A 22223-nucleotide genomic window follows, 5' to 3' on the forward strand; every position below is an offset into this window, starting at 1 on the left:
GTATAACCTGTCAAAAGAATAACTTGGGACCTATAACAACAATGCCTCAATTAAAAGCTCCTGCTCCTGCAGGACCGTTCCAGGATATACAGGTAGACTACATCACTCTTCCGAAATGCCAAAAGTACAGTGACGTCCTTGTAATAGTGGATAAATTCTCTAGATAGGTAGAAGCTGCTCCAGCTGGGAGAGCCACAGCCGCCCATACAGCCAAAGTGCCATTGTAAATACTTCATCCCAAGATGGGGAGTACCAGCTAGCGTTGACTCAGACAATGGAACCCACTTTACAGGTGCTGTTTGTAAGGAAGTGTGTAGATTATTAAACATTGACTGGAATTTACACTGTCCTTATCATCCACAACCATCAGGACAAGGGGAACGTGTGAATCGAACTTTGAAAGAAAGATTGTCTAAATACAACCAAGAAGGCATGAATTGGGTCCAAGCCTTGCCAATAGTATTGTTCAGTATTAGAGCAACACCAAACAGAACAACAGGCTTAAGTCAATTTGAAATCATCACAGGCAGACCAATGTCTCTGCCAGGGACTATTGATTTGTGAAAGGCAGACTGTCATTTAATGAGTGATACTTTGCTGACTTATCGTCAAAATCTAACAAATGCTGTTAGTTCTGCTTCTCAACAGGTGTTGGCTGCCTGGGGAGACCCCCCAGAAGGTGGCATGATCTAGTGCCCGGCGAGGAAGTCTACGTAAAGAAACTACAGAAGGAACCTCTAGGATCAAAGTGGGAAGGACACTCTTTAGTCCTTCTCACCACCCAGTCTGCTGTAAAACTGAAAGGAAAGAAAAGTTGGATCCACGCGTCACGTGTGAAGCGCGCGTATAAGTATTAAGATCTGTAAAAATGTTTGCCGTAATATTCATTTTCAGTTATATAATTGGCCTTGTAAATGTTGTCCCAGAATTAAATGAAAACACATTCCTTTATACATCTAAGATTTATGCAAAAATGTTTAATATCTCCACTTGTTGGGTATGCATTGCAACCCCCACTCACTCAGGAGAAGGCATTCCTTTCTTAACTATCCCCTTTAATGCTTCAGAAACAGCAGAATGGTACATCTACCAAAGCGCCCCTTCCTCTGCAGTATCCCATCCTGGAGCAGTTTCATGTCAGAAAGGAAGCTACCAAATTTATTTAAAGCAAATAGCTAATTTCTGGAAATTTGCAGGTTATCCACTAAACACTTTTTCCACGATGGTATCAACCTAAATATAACACAAATAAAAATCCTCTACCTATTAATCTCCAAAATACTCTGAAACAAGAAGGATCAATATGTCTCACTAGTAATGACCCCAGAGGGGTGAAGATGGGCCATAGTATTTGTACTAATTATTTTGATGTAAACACAGACTATAAATGTACCAATAGTGCAAAACACAGAGCTGATCGATCCTCAATAATAAAAGGTATACACAATATCATAAGTGACAAAACATTCATAGACCATTGGTCTTTGGAATATATTTACCAATATTTGGCTTATAATGGAACATATTTTATCTGTAATAACAAAGCATAGTCCTGGCTTCCAAAATTCTGATCAGGATCTTGCTATTTAGGATATGTAGTACCTGCCATCCGTCACCTCCCTCATCTCCCTTATCTATCAGAACCAATTACTCGAAGAAATAAACGGGTTATCAAATTACAAGATGCAATCTATGCTAAAATTATTCCTTTTTATTGGGAAATAAGGGTAGCCAACAAATTCAATAAAATAACAAACCATCATACAAAACGTAGCTGATGATACCACCAATGCCCCAAACAAAATCTCTGATGAAATGCGAGCAATTCGAACCGTGGCACTACAAAATCGAATGGCACTTGACTATGTGCTAGCCAAAAAAGGTGGCACCTGCGCCCTGATTGGTGCGGAGTGTTGCACTATTATTCCAGATAATTCAAAAGAAGTTAAAGATTTGGCAGCTCACATTCAAAAAGTCAGAAAGCTTGACAGACCCTCAGATATCTCTATCTGGGAGAAACTTTGTGGGTGGTTGGGATCCATCCAGTTTAAAATCCATTTTAAAATGAATTTCATCATAAAACTTCAAGCATAACTTAGATTACAAAAACACACAGCTTTCAGGATTTGCAGTGGCAAAGCACACTGAATTTGAAACATCTAAAGGCTAGCTAGAGTTTATGCAACATTTCTAAATTGACATGATAAACTATCCATTGTTCTAATGAACAGAATTGCAGAAGTTGTGCAGCTATACCACAATCTGATCAAGGTCAAAATAAGCACCATGACAACATGAATCCACCATTGTTCAGAATACAAATAATATTGCAATCAGCAGTAAAACCAGTAAAAACTAGAATTGGTTAAAAGTGTAAGTCACATCCCAACACAAAGAAGGTACCCAAAGATGTAACATATCCGCATATATGTTGCACATTGATGACTGACAATTAACCATCCACCCAAATGCATTTGAGACCCATCCAAGCCAATCAGCACATTGTAGGGGCAAGGACAGATGGAGTCAGACTGACAACATTCTCTTCAAACATAGAGGTCCGGGCAGACATTTTCTATCCAGGATCACTCTATACCTTTTACCTAACTATTCACTATCCTTATTTCGTGTTTTCATATTTCCATTCTAACTCTTAAAGTCTGCGCAAGCTGTTTTTGCTTTGAACAAAAAAAACATTACTGTATTTTTGAAAGATAAATCTGTTTGTAAATTACTAAGTCAATTATATCTCTTCAAGTCTTTTTGCTGGCAAGGGCTTTATTGAGAACATTTGATTTGTAACCACAAGAGGATTTCTATTTCACACCTGAGAAGTGTAACTTAACTTTCTACTGAGTTTTGAAGTGTATACGAACGAGACTACACTTAAACCTCATGGTAGATTTCTACACCCTCCCTTCACCCTCCTACCGCCCCCCTTCCATTTGTTCAGTTATCCATTCTCAACCTGGTCTCCCTTCCCTCCCTCCCCTCACATTTTAGTTTTTGGTTACAAATAGGTCTTGGAACAGGCTGGTGAATTGATTCCATGTGTTCTGGAAGCCTTACTCCGATCCCTAAATGGAGAATTTTATTTTTTTCAATTTAAGGAATTCCGCTCGGTTGGACAGCCAGTCCGTGGCCTTGGGTGGCACTGCCGAGCTCCAGCCAAGAAGGAGTCTCCGGCAGGCGATCAGGGAGGCAAAGGCTAGGGCGGCACCGTCCTCCCGGTAAAGAGTTCTGTTCCGATACCCCGAAGACCGACACTAGTAGCCACGGCTCCACCCTCACTCCCACAGACTTGGACATGTCCTCGATGAAGGCGGTCCAGTACCCGATAAGTCCAGGACAAGACCAGAACATGTGGGTGTGGTTGGCCAAGCCTCCATGGCACTGCTCACATTTGTCCTCCACCTCCGGAAGACCCTATTCATGCGTATTCTTTTAAGTGCACCCTGTGCACCACTTTCAGCTGTGTTAGGCTGAGCCCTGTGCATGAGGAGGTGGAGTTCGCCCTATGCAGTGCAATGCACCAGAGTCCTCACCCGATAACCACACCTAGCTCTTCTTCCCATTTCTCCAGTGGTGACCGTACCTCCTAAAGTAGCCGTACGTACATGTCAGCGCAGTTACTGTCTCCTAGTTCACTCACAGTTAGAATTTGGAGTGTCCTGGTAACTGGGGGAATGTTGCTGTCTCCTTGCGGAAGACTATCTTCACTGCATATATCGCAGCTCGCTCCCTTTCGGGAGCTGGAGCTTATCTGTCAGTTCCCCGGGGTCGCTTCTCTGCCACCTATGTATAGGTCCCCTACCATCAGTGTCCTTTCGTCCTGTCTCCACCTTTTAAAGGAGGCGTCTATTGTCGCCGGGGCAAATTTATGGTTCTTGCAGATGGGGGCCGTGGTGCACTTTGTTACCAGTCTGAAGTGGTGACTGAGTTGGTTCCACGTTCTCAGTGTGGCCACAACAACTTGGTTTCTTGAGTACTTGTCTGGAGGGAATGGGAGTGGGACCATGGCCATTGCTCAGAAGGATGTCCCCGTACAGGAGTTTTCCTCTGTTTTTACCCATTCCGCTCCCAGCTCCTTGCCCCATCCCCGCACTCTTTCTGTGGTGGCTGCCCAGTGGCAGACTTGGAGGTTTGGAAGGACCAGTACGTCCATATTTCTCCTTCTCTGTAGGACGTTCTTGCAGATCCTTCAGTTCTTCCCCTCCCCCAGACAAATGGCATGATTGTGGTGGCACGGTAGCACAGTGTTCAGCATTGTTGCTTCACAGCTCCAGGGTCCTCAGGTTCGATTCCTAGCTTGGTGACCGTCTGTGCAGAGTCTGCACGTTCTCCCTGTGTCTGCATGGATTTCCTCCGGGTGTCCGGTTTCCTCCCACAGTCCAAAAATGTACAGGTTAGGTGGATTGGCCATGTTAAATTGCCCTTAGAATCCAAACAAAATGTTAGGTGGGGTACTGGGTTGCGGGGATAGGGTGGAGTTGTGGGCTTAAGTAGGGTGCTCTTTCCAAGGGCTGGTGCAGACTCGATAGGCCGAATGGCCTCCTTCTGCACTCTAAATTCTTTGATTCTATGATTAACATGTCTACTTTGGTGAAGAAGGCCTTGGGGACGAAGTTCAGGAGGGACCTGAATAGGAAGAGGAACCTGGGCAGCACGTTCATTTTTATTATCTGTACTCTCCCTGCCGGGGTGAGTGGGAGTGAGTCCCACCTCTGTCACTCCCTCTAATAATAATCTTTATTATTGTCACAAGTAGGCTTACATTAACACTGCAATGAGGTTACTGTGAAAATCCCCTTGTTACCACATTCCGGCGCCTGTTTGGGTACACAGAGGGAGAATTCAGAATGTCCAATTCACCTAACAGCACGTCTTTCGGTACTTGTGGGAGGAAACCGGAGCACCCGGAGGAAACCTACGCCGACACAGGGAGAACGTGCAGACTGCTCACAGACAATGACCCAAACGAGAATCGAACCTGGGACCGTGGTGCTGTGAAGCCACGGTGCTAACCACTGTGCTGCCGTACCTCTTCCATCAGACTCGCCAGGTTCCATTTATGGATCCGTGTCCAGTCTTGGGCTATTGGGATCCGCAGGTATTGGAATTTTGTTTGAACCAGCTTGAGCAGCACGTTTCAAAGCTCTGATCCCCCATCCCCCTCCGCGTGCTCACATGGAATATTTCACTCTTGGCTCAATTGATCAAATTCCCGTTGCAATCATAGATAACCTTCTTCACTGTCCACTATGCCACCAATCTTGGTGTCATCTGCAAACTTACTAACAATGCCTCCTAAATTCGCATCCAAATGATTAATATAAATAACAAAATATAGTGGACCCAGCACTGATCCCTGAGGCACACTGCTGGTCACAGACCTTCAGTTTGAAAAACAACCCTCTACAACCACCCTTTGTCTTCTGTCGTTAAGCAAATTTTGTATCCAATTGGCTATCTCACCCTGGATCCTGTGAGATTTAACCTTATGCAACAACCTATCATGCGGTATCTTGTCAAATGCCTTGCTAAAGTCATGTAGATAACGTCGACTGCACTGCCCGCATTTACCTTCTTGGTTACCCCTTCAAAAAACTCAACTCAAATTCGTGAGACATGATTTTCCACTCACAAAGCCATGCTGACTGTCCCTAATCAGTCCTTGCCTCTCTTCTTCGTTTTGACCAGGGCCTCAATATCCCGAGTCAGCCAGGGTTCCCTTCTTCTACGAGCCTTGCCCTTCACTCTAAAAGGAATGTACTTATCCTGAATCCTGGTTGACACACTTTTGAAAGCCTCCCACTTACCAGCCGTCCCTTTGCCTGCCAACAGACTCCCCCAATCAACTTTTGAAAGTTCCTGTCTAATACCTTGGCCTTGCCCCAATTTAGAATTTTGGGCCAGACCTATCATAGTTATCTTAAAACTAATGGAATTCTGATCACTGGTCTTAAAGTGATCCCTCACTAACACGTCTGTTGCCTGCCCTTCCTTATTTCCCAAGTGGAGATCACATTTTGCACCCTCTCTCGTCGGGCCATCCACATACTAAATGAGAAATTCCTCCTGAATACACTCAGCAAATTTCTCTTCATCCAAGCTCCTAATGTTATGGCTGTCCCGGTCAATGATGGGAAAGTTAAAGTCCCCAACTATTACCACTCTATTTTTCTTGCAGTTATCTGTAATCTCCTTACATATTTGCTCCTCAATTTCCCGCTATTTAGGGGCCTGTTGTACAATCCTATCAAAGTGATCTCTCCCTTCTTATTTTTCAGTTCTCCCCATATAGACTCAGTGGGCGAACCCTCGGATATATCCCCACTCAGTTTTGCCGTGATAGTTTCCCTCATCAAAAATACAACTCTCCATCCTCTCTTACCTCCTGTTCTATCTTTCCTACAGCATCTGTACCCTGGAACATTGAGCTGCCAGTCCTGCCCCTCCCTTAGCCATGTTTCAGTGATAGGAATAATATCCCAGTCTGCCTTTGACAAAGCCTGTCTGATCCTCCGCGACTACCTCTGGCACGCAACTCTCCAGTTGCCTCGCCAGGGCCTTCATCAGAATTTTGGCATCAGTGTTTAATGACACGTGTTTAGCGCAGGTAGCTGAAGTAGTCAGTGCTACCAGCAACACAGGCCAGCAGTGCCGGAAGAAACTGCACAACCTCCTCAGGCCGGCCAGGGTGAGTAGGCAGCACTGTGCCCCTGCCACTAACCCACGTCCACACGTGGTCACATATCAGCTCATGTTCATCGGGTGGAACCCCTTTCGGTCAGTGTAGAGAGGCCTGTCACCTGCAGGTGCTCGTAGGGGTCATGCATCCCGTCGATCACCCCCTGGACCCAGGGCATCCTGGCGACAGCGGTAAACTCCACTTCCCGGGCATCGTGGTGGGCTCGTTCTGTATTGAAGTGGATGTATTGAGCCGCCTGGGCATACAGGGCCTCCGTGATGGTGCGGATGCACCTGTGAACAGAGGTTTGTGAGATCCCAGACAAGTCCCCACTCAGCGCTTGGAAGGACCCCATAGCAAAAAAGTTTAGGGCAACCGTCACCCTGACAGCCACCGGGAACAGGTGACCTCCCCCATACCCTGCTGCGCCAATATCTGGCAGATTTGTCGCACTGTCTCCCTGCTCTGCCAGAGTCTTTGGCAGCATGCCCGGTCCGATAGGTCCTTGAATGACAGAGGCCTCATGTGGCGCCTCCTTTTCACCGCCTCCTCATTGGCCTGTTGGGCTGCCGGTTCTCCATAATGGGCAGCTGCCTTCTGTTCCTCTGGGGCAGGCTCCGCTGCTGCATGCTCCGCTGTTGCAGCTTTCTCCTCCTCCTCGCGTAGCGCCAGCTCGTACAGCTGCACGGCACCCCCCAGGGCTGCGGTGACCAGCAGGAAGCTCAGCATTGCTGGTTGAATTTCAATATCCATTGTCTGCAGGAGGCGAAAGGCCGACATGTTAGCTTGGTGTGTACCCCTGTACCCAACCAGACCCCGCATGTCTCCACTCACCCACCCAGCTCCGCACCCCTGGCCCTGTCATTGCCCAGCACTGTGGGGGCCTCTGGCCTTGGAGCATGTTCCTGCTGCCGGGGTACCGTTGACTGGAGCTACCTTTGCCAGTGGTAAGCTATGCGCTCGCCACCCGGTGGCACTGTAGGGCTACATTGGCCGTTGCCCTTGAATGGGCTGCGTGATTCCCCCGCGGGTGGCAGCCGGGTGGGAGGGTTTTATGGCGGAGGGAGAGGTGCGAGCATCTATATGGCTGGTGTCACTCTCTGCAGAACCAGGGGCCAAGGTGGGCGGTCTGTGGGGTGTGGAGCAAGATGGCTGTCTTGTAGGCCATGGCAATGGCAGTCCCTGCCTGGACACTGCCCCAGTCCCGTTGGGGGTCATCCAGGCCACACGGCCCGCACTCCCATCACCTCTCCTCTCCCCCCCCCCCCCCCCAAGCTAGTCCGACCAGACAGCCCATGGTCATTCCACTCTGTGTCCTACCTCCTCTCTCTCCCTCATCAGCCACTATTCCAGTTTCACGATTTCTAAAAGCACAAGTGAACCGCGTCGTCAGGAACTCGGCCCATTGAACGCGGAGCATGGCCAAGGCCCCGGAGAATACTGTGACGGGCCGGCTAATGATATGCAAACGGTGTTTACCGTACGTGCGTTCTGGACTGCATTGACACAGCTGTTGAGGTGACGGAGAATTGCGATTTGGCGTCAAATCGGCACCCTCTGCGAATTAGGCGGCGGAACCGATTCTCCGCCCAATCACGTTGCCTGATTTTGGCGTCAGCCGATGAAGAACCCCGACCGTTGTCTTTCAGATGGGACATTAAATTGTCTCAACTCGGTCTAGAAGAAAAGCTGGGGAATTCTCATTGTTTCCTGACCAATATTTTCTCTCAACCAACTTCAGGACAAATTTTAAAATATATTGGAGGGCACCCAAAATCTTACAGCTGTGAATATAGTGCACTCTATTGAACCTATCTCTGAGAAAATTGGTAGTAGTGATTAAACTTCAAAAATAATTAATTTTCTGCAAAGTGCTTTGGAAAGTCCTTTGGTCACAAAATGTGCCATTTGAATACAAGTTGTTTATTCAGTTGGAAGTTCAGTTTTCATCATAAGGGACAACTATTACTCTCCTGTGTCCCACTACTGCAGAGACAGATTAAGGACAATGGAATTAACTCTGACTACAAAAGGAAGTGAACCCAGGAATATTTCTAATGCCGGCCTGAATTTTTAAAGTTAGACAATCCCTCTGGTTTGGCAATTTCTAAAAGGAAAGCAAAATGTTTTATTCCTGTTTTTGTGTTTTATTATCTGAAGGTATCCGTGATGAAAGGTTACAATGTTTTCATGGGACTACATATCAGCAACAAAGGAAGCTCAAGAACACAAGGTCTGATGGCCTGATATCACCCGACTCAGATCTGTTTCCGGTCAGGTTTCAAAATTTAATTCCGTTAGACAGACTTTCACAAGATAGAAATAGAAGACATTTATTTTTCACTAACCTTCATTTGCTTTACCATCAGTTAACAAAATAATCATGGAGACACTTCTTTCAGGCAATTGCTTGTCTTGATGGGCCTTGTCCAGAAGCCTTACTGCTTCCAACATGGGATCATTTAAATTTGTTCCTGAAACAAAGAACAAAAATTTATCTTTAACATATTTCTCATTCTCCCAGTGTCTGCATGGGTCTCACCCCTACAACCCAAAAATGTGCAGGGTAGGTGGATTGGCCACGCTAAATTGCTCCTTAATTGGACAAAAATAATTGGGTTCTTTAAATTTAAAAAAAAACATGTTTCTGTCTGGGCTTAAATTTATATGTTTTCTACAACACCAACAAAATTATAAATTATGCAACTAAAATTCAGATGTTAAAGTGTCAACTTACTACCTGTTCTTAACAATCAAGAGAATTTCACTGGGACAAAATTCCAAAGCATGATTGTAGAATCCGCATAAAGCAGCATGCATAATCGGCAGGTAGGTTTATTAACAAGACAACATGTCTCCGCTCCCCTAAGGGTCTCTTTCCCTGACCTGCACCAAGGAGGGGATCTTTATACAAGTAAGGGCTCTCCTTTTTAAAGGGAAGCCCCGCCCCGTTACCGGGGAAGTTTGTATTCTGCGGAGGTCCCGGGAAACCAGATGGTCCTTGTCGCGTGACCTCCATGGGGTTATAACAATGGTCAAGTAGGTCTGTGGAGACCCGGCCAATTAACATGGTGGAGGGAGAGCTCCCCATAAACAATGGGAAAAGCAAAGAGTGACATAAGAGAAAGGCAGACCGTCCGTTCCGGTGGCGGCGATGTGCTGAGCGGACCCAAACGAACCTAGCAGAGGCAATTTAACGGGAATTTCAGCTTAAAAAGCCCACCAAAACCCAGCCAAAGGCAAAAGGTACACAAAAAGACTATGGCTGTAAAAAATAACAAATCGAGGGGACGGCGAGATGTAAGGAGCAGCAGCGAGGGAAAAGCGCAGGAGCGGCGGGTGCACAGGCAGGCGGCCCCACAAGATGGGACGGGGGTTCAGGCGAACCTGGAAGGGGAAAAGCTGGTGAACCAAACAGCAGAGCAGGAAGGGGATGCGGCGACCATCATCCCCCCTGCACAGGGGGAAGAGTGGAGAAGCGTGCTGAAAAAGGCAGCTAAACGCCATAAAGGAGGCGATCAGGATGGAGCTCCACATGATGATGAAGGAGATGCTGTCGGAGACAGCAGACAAAATGCAGCGAACCATCGAAGGCCTGGGAAGGAAGGTGGAGGCGCAGGAGAAAACGATCCTGAAGTTGGGGAAGGCTGCCTCGGACCAGAGCGACAGGATGGTAGCTCTGGAAACCGAGGTGCGAAGGTTGGTAACGTCCCAGGGAAGCCGAAGAGGGAAAGTGGAGGACCAGGAAAACAGGTCCTGATGGCAGAACGTCAGAATAGTGGGTCTGCCAGAGGGACAGAGGGCAGAGACCCAACAGGCTACATCACCCAAATGCTGGGCAAGCTAGTGGGAAGGGAAGGATTTCCAAACCCCCCAGAAATAGACACAGGTCACTTCCACTCAAGCCCAAAGCCAGGGAGCAGCCCAGAGCGATTATCGCAAAGCTACACCAGTTCCAGGACCGGGAAAAAATCCTCAGGTGGGCCCGGCAGATATAATCGTGCACATGGGAAGGGAAGAATATAAGGGTGTACCAGGACATTGGGCGGAACTGGCAAAAAGAAGGGCTGAGTTCAACAGAGCAAAATCAGCACTCTACAAAAGTAGGGTGTGATTTGGGATGTTATTCCCGGCCAGGTTCTGGGTAACATTCAAAGGAAAGGAGCTGTATTTTAAAACCCCAGCAGAGGTTGATGAGTTTGTTAAATCGAACAAATTGGGGGAGGAACAGTCGCCACAGCAATGAAAGCCACGGGGGCAGAAAAGAAAGGAAGAATCGGAACAAAGAGCGGAGGACAGACCGCAAACAGAGATAATAATAGCATGAACTGTACACATTTGTTTTGTTTTGCGCGGGACTGTGCTGCCTCATTTCCGGGCTTGTTTCTTCTCTCAATGCGAAGGGGGGGGGAGTGGTGCAAGGGAAGTGAGGGTGAGAAAAGTGGAGAGGAGGGCGAGACAAGGGCTGGTAGGAGGAAGGTAAAGCAGGGCCAGAGCTGGGCAAGTACTGGGAGGGGGACCACCGTGCTAGCGATGAGGGCCAACACGGAGGGCAGGAAGAAAGGAGGGCCGTGGCGCACCTCTCAGAGGAGGGGGAGCACCTGGCACAAGGGGGGGGGGGGGGGCAGAAGGGGGAAAGAACACCGGATGGGGACAGAGGGGCAGGTGCTGGGGGTGTATGGAGAATAGTCGGGGGAGAGCGCAGAACAAAAGAGAAGCAAAGAGAAGATTGAGGTAGAGAAACAGAATAGACACAGGCCTCGGCAGGCATGGAGCGGGGTGAGGAACCAAGACGGCGCCGCAAACAGCCACTCGGGAGGGCATCAGGACAAAGGGAGACCCTGGAGTGCAGGGGCACATCCACGTGGTGTACATATAGCTGGCGCCCATGTTGGGCGGCCCCTGGACAAAGGGAAACCCCGAGTGCAGGGGCGCGTCCACCAGGTAAGTATGGGTGATCCTGCAGGAAAGGGGGGTCAGAAACCCCCCCACCAGGATTGTTACTTGGAATGTAAGGGATCTCAACGGCCAAGTGAAAAGATCCAGAGTCTTCGCCCACCTAAGAAGCCTTGAAGCAGACATAATCTACCTACAAGAGATGGACCTGAGGGAGTAGGACCGACTGCTGGTAAGGAAGGGCTGGGTGGCACAGACGTACCATTCATGTTACGGGACGAGGTCTAGGGGGGTAGCAATAATAATTAACAAGAGGACGAGGTTTATAGAAACCAAGACAGTTACGGAGCCAGGGGGATGGTACGTCATGGTCAGCGGTATCTGTGCTAGTCACCACTGTCTGTATACAGTACACATATGGTAAGGCTCCTGTACTACAGGTACGGGGGTAGATCCCGGCCTGCTGGCTCCGCCCAGTAGGCGGAGTATAAATGTGTGTGCTCACCGAGCTGCAGCCATTTCGGCAGCAGCTGTAGGAGGAAACACATCTCTGTGTAATAAAGCCTCGATTACTCTCTACTCTCGTCGTAATTGATAGTGCATCAATTTATTAAGCAGAGATTTTACAGCGATGGACCTTCGCATCAAGCCAGATCGCCTGCAGCTGCATCTTCAAGCAGACAACGCCACAACGGCCTTCGACTACTGGTTAGCTTGCTTTGGAGCCTACATCGGACCAGTGACAGAACCACCCTCAGAGGCACAGAAACTACAGATCCTGTACACACGGTTGTGCTCCGATATTTTTCCTCTTATCCGGCACGCACCCAACTACACTGAGGCCATGGCGCTTCTGAAAGAGAACTACACACGGCCGATCAACAAACTTTACGCCAGGCACCTCCTGTTCACGGGGCAACAACTCTCCGGTGAGTCATTGGAAGATTTCTGGCGTGCCCTGCACACCCTGGCGAGGAACTGCGATTGCCAGGAAGTTTCGGCCGTTGAACATTCTGAACTCCTAATCAGGGATGCTTTCGTTACGGGCATAGGGTCGGCGTACATCCGCCAGCGCCTCGTAGAAGGGAGTACGCTTGACTTCGCGGCGATCAAGAAACTCGCGACCTCACTAACGGTCGCCTCTCATAATGTACAAGCGTACGCCCCCGATCGCTTGGCGACCCCATCCTGGACATCGTGGACCGCACCAGCGACCGCCCCCAGCCAACCCCAAGCCTGCGTCGCGCGGCAGCCAGCCTAACCCGGGGGGCCCAAGTGCTATTTCTGCAGGCAGACAAAGCATCCCCGCCAGCGCTGCCCGGAGCGGAGTGCACTCTGCAAGGCCTGCGGGAAGAAAGGACATCGCACTGCAGTGTGCCAGGCCCGGTCGACCGCCGCTGTAACCAGCCCCATTGTTCCTGCACCCCCACGTGCGACCCGTGTGCTCTGCCATTTCCGCCCCCACAACCCACGTGCGGCCCGTGGGCGCCGTCATCTTCCCCTCATCAGACCTCTTGCGGCCTGTGGACGCCGCCATCTTCCCCCCATCAGACCTCGTGCGGCCCGTGGGCACTGCCATCTTTAACGCCGCCCGATACGGGCGCCCCGTGGGCGACGCCATCTTCGGCGCCATTTTAGATGCCGCCTCAGGACCCCTGCTCGTCGGGCACCTCTCGGGCCACTCATCGCACGCAAACGCCGCTGACCAGACTGGGGCCCACCAGCCGCAGCTCGCCTCCATCACGCTCGACCAGTCCCGGCCACACAACCCCGCAACTGTGATAACGACGGTGGAAGTCGACAGCCATAAGACACCTCACCTTCTCGACTCCGGAAGCACGGAGAGCTTCATCCACCCCGATACGGTAAGGCGCTGCTCCCTCGTGGTACACCCCATTACCCAACGCATCTCCCTGGCCTCCGGATCCCACTCCGTGGAGATCCGGGGGTACTGCACCGCCACCCTCACCGTCCAGGGCGTAGAGTTCAGCAACTTCCGGCTCTACATCCTCCCCAACCTCTGCGCAGCCTTGCTACTCGGCCTGGACTTCCAGTACAACCTCCAAAGCCTAACTCTGAAATTCGGCGGGCCCCTACCACTGCTTGCTGTGTGCGGCCTCATGACCCTTAAGGTCGACCCACCTTCCCTGTTTGCGAACCTCACCCCGGATTGCAAACCCGTCGCCACCAGGAGCAGACGGTACAGTGCCCAGGACAGGACCTTCATCAGGTCGGAGGTCCAGCGGCTACTGCGGAAAGGCATCATCGAGGCCAGCAACAGCCCCTGGAGAGCCCAAGTGGTAGTTGTAAAGACTGGGGAGAAACACAGGATGGTCACTGACTACAGTCAGACCATCAATCAGTACACGCAGCTCGACACATACCCCCTCCCACGCATATCTGATATGGTCAATCAGATTGCACAGTACTGGGTCTTCTCTACAGTGGACCTGAAATCTGTCTACCACCAGCTCCCCATCCGCAAGGCGGACCGCCAATATATGGCGTTCAAAGCAAACTGCCGCTTTTACCACTTCCTTAGGGTTCCCTTCGGCGTCACTAATGGGGTCTCGGTCTTCCAACAGGAGATGGACCGAATGGTTGACCGGTATGGACTGTGGGCCATCTTCCCGTACCTGGATAATGTCACCATCTGCGGCCACGACCAGCAGGACCACAACGCTAACCGTTCCAAATTTCTCCACACCGCCAAACTCCTGAACCTAACGTATAACAAGGAGAAGTGCGTGTTCAGCACCAACCGCTTAGCAATCCTTGGCTAGGTGGTGCAAAATGGAGTTCTAGGGCCCGACCCCGACCGCATGGGCCCCATCATGGAACTCCCCCTCCCCCACTGCCCCAAGGCCCTCAAACGATGCCTGGGGTTCTTCTCACACTATGCCCAGTGGGTCCCTAACTATGCGGACAAGGCCCGCCCACTCATTCACTCCACAGTTTTCCCCCTGACGGCCGAGGCTCAGCAGGCCTTCAACCGTATCAAGGCCGACATAGCCAAGGCCGCGATGCACGCGGTCGACGAGACCCTCCTCTTTCAAGTTGAGAGCGATGCATCAGACGTCGCTCTAGCCGCCACCCTCAACCAGGCAGGCAGACCTGTGGCATTCTTTTGCCGCACCCTCCACGCCTCTGAAATTCGGCACTCCTCCGTCGAAAAGGAGGCCCAAGCCATTGTTGAAGCTGTGGGGCATTGGAGGCATTACCTGACCAACGGTCGGTTGCTTTCATGTTCAATAACACACAGCAGGGCAAGATCAAAAACGATAAAATCTTGAGGTGGAGGACCGAGCTCTCCACCTACAATTACGAGATTTTGTATCGTCCCGGTAAGCTCGACAAGCCCCCGGACGCCCTATCCCGAGGTACATGTGCCATCGCACAAGTGGACCGACTCCGGGCCCTACACGATGGTCTCTGTCACCCAGGGGTCACCCGGTTCTTTCACTTCATAAAGGCCCGCAACCTACCCTACTCCATTGCGGAAGTCAGGGCGGTCACCAAAGACTGCCAGGTCTGCGCGGAGTGCAAACCGTACTTCTACCGGCCAGACCGGGCGCACCTGGTGAAGGCCTCCCGTCCCTTTGAACGCCTCAGCATGGACTTCAAAGGGCCCCTCCCCTCCTCCGACCGAAACACGTACATCCTTAACGTGGCCGACGAATACTCCAGAATCCCCTTCGCCATTCCATGCCCCGATATGACGTCTGCCACAGTCATCGACGCCAGAAAAGATTTTACTCACTGGCTAGCATGTTTTGAGGCCTACATCAAGGCTGCGGACCCCGAGCCAACGGAGGCTCAGAAGATAAACGTCCTGTACTCCATACTGAGCTCTAGCGTGTTCCCGTTGATCCAAGATGCCACGAATTACACAAAAGCAATGGAACTTCTTAAGGAACACTACGCGCAGAAGGCGAACACGCTCTTCCCAGGCATGTACTCGCCCCCCGCTCAAAACTACCTGGTGAGTCCATCGAAGACTTCTGGCGGGTCCTAATTCCACTTGTCCGGGACTGTGACTGTCAGGCCGTTACGGCTGCGGAACACGCGAATCTCCTCATGCACGATGCCTTCTTGACGAGGATTGCGTCGTACCGCATCCAAGAACGATTACTGGAAGGGGCCGCGCTCGAACTGGCGGAGACGAAAACCTTGGCGCTCTCCATGACGGTCGCATCCCGTAACATACAATCGTACCCCTCCCGCTGCTACTTCTGCGGTCAGCAGGAGCACCTCCGCCAACACTGCCCGGCCCGAACCTGCAGTTCGCGGCTGTGTGCCTGGCCCGCGCAGTCGCTGCGATCGCGCCTGCTATCGCCCCCCTCCCCACGCCAGACGCACAATGGGAGCCGCCATCTTCACCTCCCGAGTCCCTGTGCGACCAATGGGCGCCGCCATCTTGTCGCCGCCATCTTGTCCCGACCCCGCAATGTGCGCACCATGGGTGCCGCCATCTTGTCCCGACCCTGCAATGTGTGCACCATGGGCACCGCCATCTTGTCCCCCACAGGGTCCCCGGACATCCCGACATCGGAACCGCACACGCTCGCATCCGATGGCTAACCGCAGCTCGCTTCAATGACGCTGGACCAATCTCGCCCGCACAACCTGGCCACCGCGTCGACGACGGTTAAAATCAACGGCCACGCGACCTCGTGCCTGCTGGACTCTGGGAGCACCGAAAGCTTTGTTCACCCAGATACGGTAAGGCGCTGCTCCCTCGTGGTCCACCCTGCCAATCAAAGGATCTCCCTAGCATCCGGATCCCACTCCGTCCCGATCCGAGGCTTTTGTACAGTCACCCTCACGGTCCAGGGCGTAGAATTTAGTAACTTCCGCCTCTATGTCCTTCCTAATCTCTGCGCTGCACTCCTGGTGGGCCTGGACTTCCAGTGCAACCTCCAGAGCCTCACCCTCAAATTCGGGGGGCCCTTATCGCCCCTTACAGTTTGCGGCCTCGCGACCCTCAAGGTCGATCCCCCCTCCCTTTTTGCCAATCTAACTGCGGATTGCAAGCCCGTTGCCACTAGGAGCAGACAGTACAGCACCCAGGACAAGACCTTCATCAGGTCCGAAGTCCAGCGGCTGCTTAAGGAGGGTACTATCGAGACCAGCAACAGCACCTGGGGAGCCCAAGTGGTAAGTGGTTAAAACTGGGGAGAAACACAGGATGGTCGTGGACTACAGCCAGACCATCAATCGATACACGCAGCTCGACACGTATCCCCTCCCACGCATATCTGATATGATCAATCAGATTGTGCAATACCGAGTCTTCTCAACAATTGACCTGAAATCCACCTACCACCAGCTCCCCATCCGGAAGTCGGACCAGCCATACACTGCCTTCGAGGCGGACGGTCGCCTCTCCCACTTCCTTAGGGTCCCTTTCGGTGTCACAAATGGGGTCTCAGTCTTCCAAAGAGAGATGGACCGAATGGTCGACCAGTACGGTTTGCGGGCCACCTTTCCGTACTTAGATAATGTCACCATCTGCGGCCATGACCAGCAGGACCACGATGCCAACCTCGATAAATTCCTCCGCACTGCCACTCTTCTCACCCTGACCTACAACAAAGAGAAGTGTGTGTTCAGCACGACCCGGTTAGCCATTCTCGGCTATATAGTCCAAAACGGACTTCTCGGGCCCGACCCCGACCGGATGCGCCCCCTCATGGAACTTCCCCTCCCCCACTGCCCAAAGGCCCTCAAACGTCGCCTGGGGTTCTTTTCCTACTACACTCAGTGGGTCCCAAACCATGCGGGCAAGGCCCACCCACTCATCCAGTCCACCCAATTCCCCCTCACGGCTGAGGCACAACACGCTTTCGCCGGCATCAGAGCAGACATCGCCAAGGCCGGGATGCGCGCAATGGACGAGTCACTGCCTTTCCAAGTAGAAAGCAACACTTCAGACGTCGCCCTTGCCGCCACTCTAAACCAGGCAGGCAGACCCGTGGCATTCTTTTCCGGCACCTTTCATGCTATCGAAATTCGACACTCATCCGTCGAAAAGGAGGCCCAAGCTATCGTTGAAGCTGTGCGGCATTGGAGGCATTACCTGGCTGGTAAGAGATTCACTCCCCTTACGGACAAATGGTCGGTAGCCTTCATGTTCAATAACACACAGCGGGGCAAGGTCAAAAATGATAAAATCTTGCGGTGTAGAATCGAGCTCTCCACCTATAATTACGAGATCTTGTATCGCCCCGGTAAACTCAACGAGCCCCCAGACACCCTCTCCCGAGGTACATGTGCCAGCGCACAAGTGGACCAACTCTGGGCCCTACACGACAGCCTTTGTCACCCAGGGGTCACTCGATTGTACCATCTGGTCAAAGCTCTCAATCTGCCCTACTCCGTCGAGGAAGTAAGGACAGTCACCAGGGACTGCCAGGTCTGTGCGGAGTGCAAGCCGCACTTCTACCGGCCAGACTGTGCGCGCCTGGTGAAGGCTTCCCGTCCCTTTGAACGCCTCAGCGTGGATTTCAAAGGACCCCTCCCCTCCACCGACCATAACACGTACATTCTCAGTGTGGTCGATGAGTACTCCAGATTCCCCTTCGCCATCCCATGCCCCGATATGACGTCTGCCACCGTCTTCCAGGCCCTCAGCACCATCTTCACTCTGTTTGGTTTCCCCGCCTATATCCACAGTTACAGGGGATCCTCATTCATGAGCGATGAGCTGCGTCAGTTTCTGCTCAGCAGGGGTATAGCCTCCAGCAGGACGATCAGCTACAACCCCCGGGGGAATGGGCAAGTAGAACGGGAGAATGGGACGGTTTGGAGGGCCGTCCAGCTGGCCCTATGGTCCAGGAACCTCCCAGCCTCTCGCTGGCAGGAAGTCCTCCCTGACGCTCTACACTCCATCCGGTCACTATTGTGCACCGCCACTAATAACACACCCCATGAACGTGTTTTTACCTTCCCCAGGAAGTCCACATCCGGGTGTCGCTCCCGACTTGGCTCGCTGCTCCAGGACCAGTCCTTCTCCGTAGGCACGTCCGACTCCACAAGGCGGACCTCTTGGTGGACAGGGTTCACCTGCTCCACGCCAACCCTCAATATGCCTACGTTGAGTTCCCCGACGGCCGCCAAGACACTGTCTCACTCAGGGACTTGGCACCGTCAGATTCCACCCCAACACCCCCCCCCCCACCAATGCGCCGCCCCCCCTGACCTCCCACCGCGCCGCCAATATTGACCCCACCAGGGCACCCCCCCCTCCCCTTTTCCGCACAAGAGGACAAAGAGGACTTCTGCACGCTCCCGGAGTTCCCCGATGACTGGCCAGCATCACCACCGCCTCCGGTGCCACCTCCACCACCGCCAGCACCGAATTCGCCGCCACCGTTACACCACTCCCAACGAAGCACCAAAGCACCGGACCGGCTGAACCTTTAACGGACTCCAGACTGTCAACATGGACTTTTCTTTCCCTACCACTGTATATAATTGCACTAATTGTATATAGCTTCACGTCACCCCCGCCGGACTCATTTTTAACAGGTGGTGAATGCGGTGATCCACTGTAATAGGAGATGTAAGGTAGGACCTGCACTACAGGTTCGCCAGCAGCTCCTGCCGGCTGGCTCCGCCCACGGAGAACTGTATAAATATGCATGACCTCCAGTGCCCTGCCATTTCGCCAGCTGCAGCAGGAGGTCACACATCTGACTGTAATAAAGCCACAGTTGTACCCAACTTTAGTCTTTGTGCAATTGATCGTGCATCAGTAAGAACCCGAGGCTTCCCAAACCAACACTGCAAAGAAGGAAAATCAAAGGGGGCTTGGCTTTACCAAACCTACAGTACTACCACTGGGCTGCAACGGCAGAAAGAGTGAGGGGATGGGTACAAGAACCCAGCACAGATTGGGTACAAATGGAGGAGGCCTCCTGTAAAGGAACAACACTCCGGGCCCTGGCTACAGCAGCTCTCCCATCCTCCTCAACAAGATACACAACGAGCCCAGTGGTCGCAGCTACGGTGAGAACATGGACCCAGCTGAGACAACACTTCGGGATAACTATAATGTCCCCAATGGCCCCTATCTGCTGCAATCACAGATTCCACCCAGCCATGCTAGATACCACTATGTGGGAAAATATACAGACAGTTACTGGATAGAGCTCGAACACCACTGGACAAGACCAGACAAAAATGGGAGGACGAACTGGGGGCAGAGGTGGGGTGGGGATTCTGGAGCGAAGCACTGAGCAGGGCTAACTTCACCTCCTCCTGCGCAAGGCTAAGCCTAATGCAGCTCAAAGTGGTGCCCAGAGCGCACCTGACCAGAACCTGAATGAGCTGGTTCTTCCCGGAGGTGGAGGATAAATCTGAACGGTGCCAGAGGGGCCCGGCCAACCACACCCACATGTTTTGGGCTTGTCCCAAACTTGCTGGGTTCTGTACAGCCTTCTCCGAGGCAATGTCCAAGGTTGTGGGGGTGAGGGTGAAGTTATGCCCGATAGTGGCAATCTTCGGGTTATCGGAGGAGCCAGAACTACACATGGGGAAGGGGGCTAACGCCCTTGCTTTCGCTTCCCTAATCGCACGCCGGAGAATCCTGCTCGGCTGGCGATCAGTAGCACCACCCACAGCTGCAGACTAGCTCGCTGACCTATCGGAATTTCTCCACCCGGAGAAGATTAAGTATGCCATCCGCGGGTCGGAGGAAGGCTTATGGATTCTTGGGGGCAGTTTGTTAGCCTGTTCCTAAACCTGTTCGAGGCCAGAAACGAGGAGCAAGTTAAGAATTTAAAAAAACAATGCACCGGGGGACGAGGCAGGGATGCGCCCCAGCCCCACTGCTGGCCATAGAGCCGCTGGCAATTGCACTGAGAGCCTCAAGGGGCTGGAAGGGACTGGTTTGGGGAGGGGTGGAACACAGAGTCTTTCTACACACAGATGACCTGCTCCTATATGTTTCTGACCCACTAGAGGGGATGGGAGAAATTATGAGGACTCTGGGGGAATTTGACCGGTTTTCGGCTTATAAATTGAACATCGGGAAAAGTGAGATGTTTGCATTCCAGGCAAGGGGGCAGGAGAGGCGATTGGGGGAGTTGCCATTTAGAGTGGTAGGGAGAAGCTTTGGGTATCCCGGCATCCAGGTGACACGGGAATGGGAACGGCTACATAAGCTAAATCTGACCCGACTGGTGAACCAAATGAAGGAAGACTTTTGAAGGTGGGACATGCTCCTGCTATCACTGGCTGGAAGGGTACAGGCAGTGAAAATGACGGTCCCCCCGAGATTCCAGTTTCTTTTTCAGTGTCTCCCCATCTTTATTCCACGGGCCATTTTTAAAAGGGTAAACAAGGTGGGGCGGGATTCTTTGGAAACCGGCGGCGGGCAACTCCAGCGCAAAGGAGTGGCGTGAACCACTCCGACGTCGGGCCGCCCCAAAGGGGGCTAGGCCGGCGCCGGAGTGGTTTGCGGCGCACTGGCCGGCGCGGAGGGGCTTGGCACCACGCCAACTGGTGCCGAAGGGCCTCCGCCGGCCGGCGCGAGTTGACGCATGCGCGGGAGCACCAGCGTGTGCTGGCATCACCCCAGCGCATGCGCAGGGAGTGTTCATCTCCGCACCGGCCGGCACGGAGGAATAGAGTGCCTCCATGGCACAGGCCCGCTTGCAGATCGGTGGGCTCCGATCGCGGGCCGGGCCACCATGGGGGCACCCCCCGAGGCCAGATCCCCCTGCACCCCCCGGAGGACCCCGGAGCCAGGTCCCGCCGGTAGGTACTTGTCGTAACATACGCCGGCGGGACCAGCCGAAAACAGGCGACAACTCAGTCCATCGCGGGCCAGAGAATCGCCAGAGAATTCAACAGCCGGCGGGGGTGGGATTCATGCCGCCCCCCCCGGCGATTCTCGGACCCATGGGGGATCGGAGAATCCCGCCTGTGATCTCTGGCTTTGTATGGGCGGGCAAAACCCCGCGAGTAAAAAAGGGGGTGCTGGAGCATGGGGGGGGTGGGGGGGGGGGGGGGGTGGGGGGGGGGGTTGGCGCTGCCGAATCTTTGCAATTACTATTGGGCAAATATAGCCATGATTAGGAAGTGGTTGGTCGGGGAGGTTGGTGTGGGAGCGAGTAGAGGCGGCATCATGTAAGGGCACGAGTTTGGGGGCATTGGTAACGGCGCCTCTGCCATTCCCGCCAGCACGGTACTCCACCAGCTCCGTGGTGGTGGCGGCCCTGGGGGCAATGGTGGAAACATGTGGGAGCATGTGGAGCATTGGTTTGGTCTCCAATCTGCAATAATCATCGGTTTGCCCCGGGGATGCTGGATGGAGGGTTTCGGAGATGGCAAAGAGCAGGAATTGAGAGGATGGGAGATTAATTCATGGAGGGGAGCTTTCCCAGCCGGAGGGAGTTGGAGGAGAAATTTGAACTGACGGGAGGGAATGAGTTTAGGTACCTACAGGCGCGGGACTTCCTACGCAGGCAGGTCTCAACCTCTCCGCTCCTACCACCAAGGGGGATACAGGTCAGGGTAGTTTCCAGAGCGTGGGTGGGAGAGGGGAGGGTTTCGGACATCTATAAAGAACTCACGGGGTCAGAGCAAACGCAGGCCAAGGAGCTGAAACACAAATGGGCAAAGGAGTTAG

General features: G+C 52.4%; 1 protein-coding gene across 2 annotated transcripts in view; it reads right to left on the reverse strand.

Moving 5' to 3' along the window:
- The window catches only part of LOC140388480 (inter-alpha-trypsin inhibitor heavy chain H3-like), a 121551-nt gene that overhangs the window by 45450 nt on the left and 53878 nt on the right, over positions 1–22223 (reverse strand). For both annotated transcript variants that reach the window (XM_072472748.1, XM_072472746.1), the window contains one exon: positions 9040–9165. In XM_072472748.1, the coding sequence (XP_072328849.1) occupies positions 9040–9165 (126 nt within the window). The remainder of the gene's footprint in view (positions 1–9039; positions 9166–22223) is intronic.

The sequence above is a fragment of the Scyliorhinus torazame genome, chromosome 13 (genome assembly GCF_047496885.1).
Source record: "Scyliorhinus torazame isolate Kashiwa2021f chromosome 13, sScyTor2.1, whole genome shotgun sequence".
Lineage (NCBI taxonomy): Eukaryota > Metazoa > Chordata > Chondrichthyes > Carcharhiniformes > Scyliorhinidae > Scyliorhinus > Scyliorhinus torazame.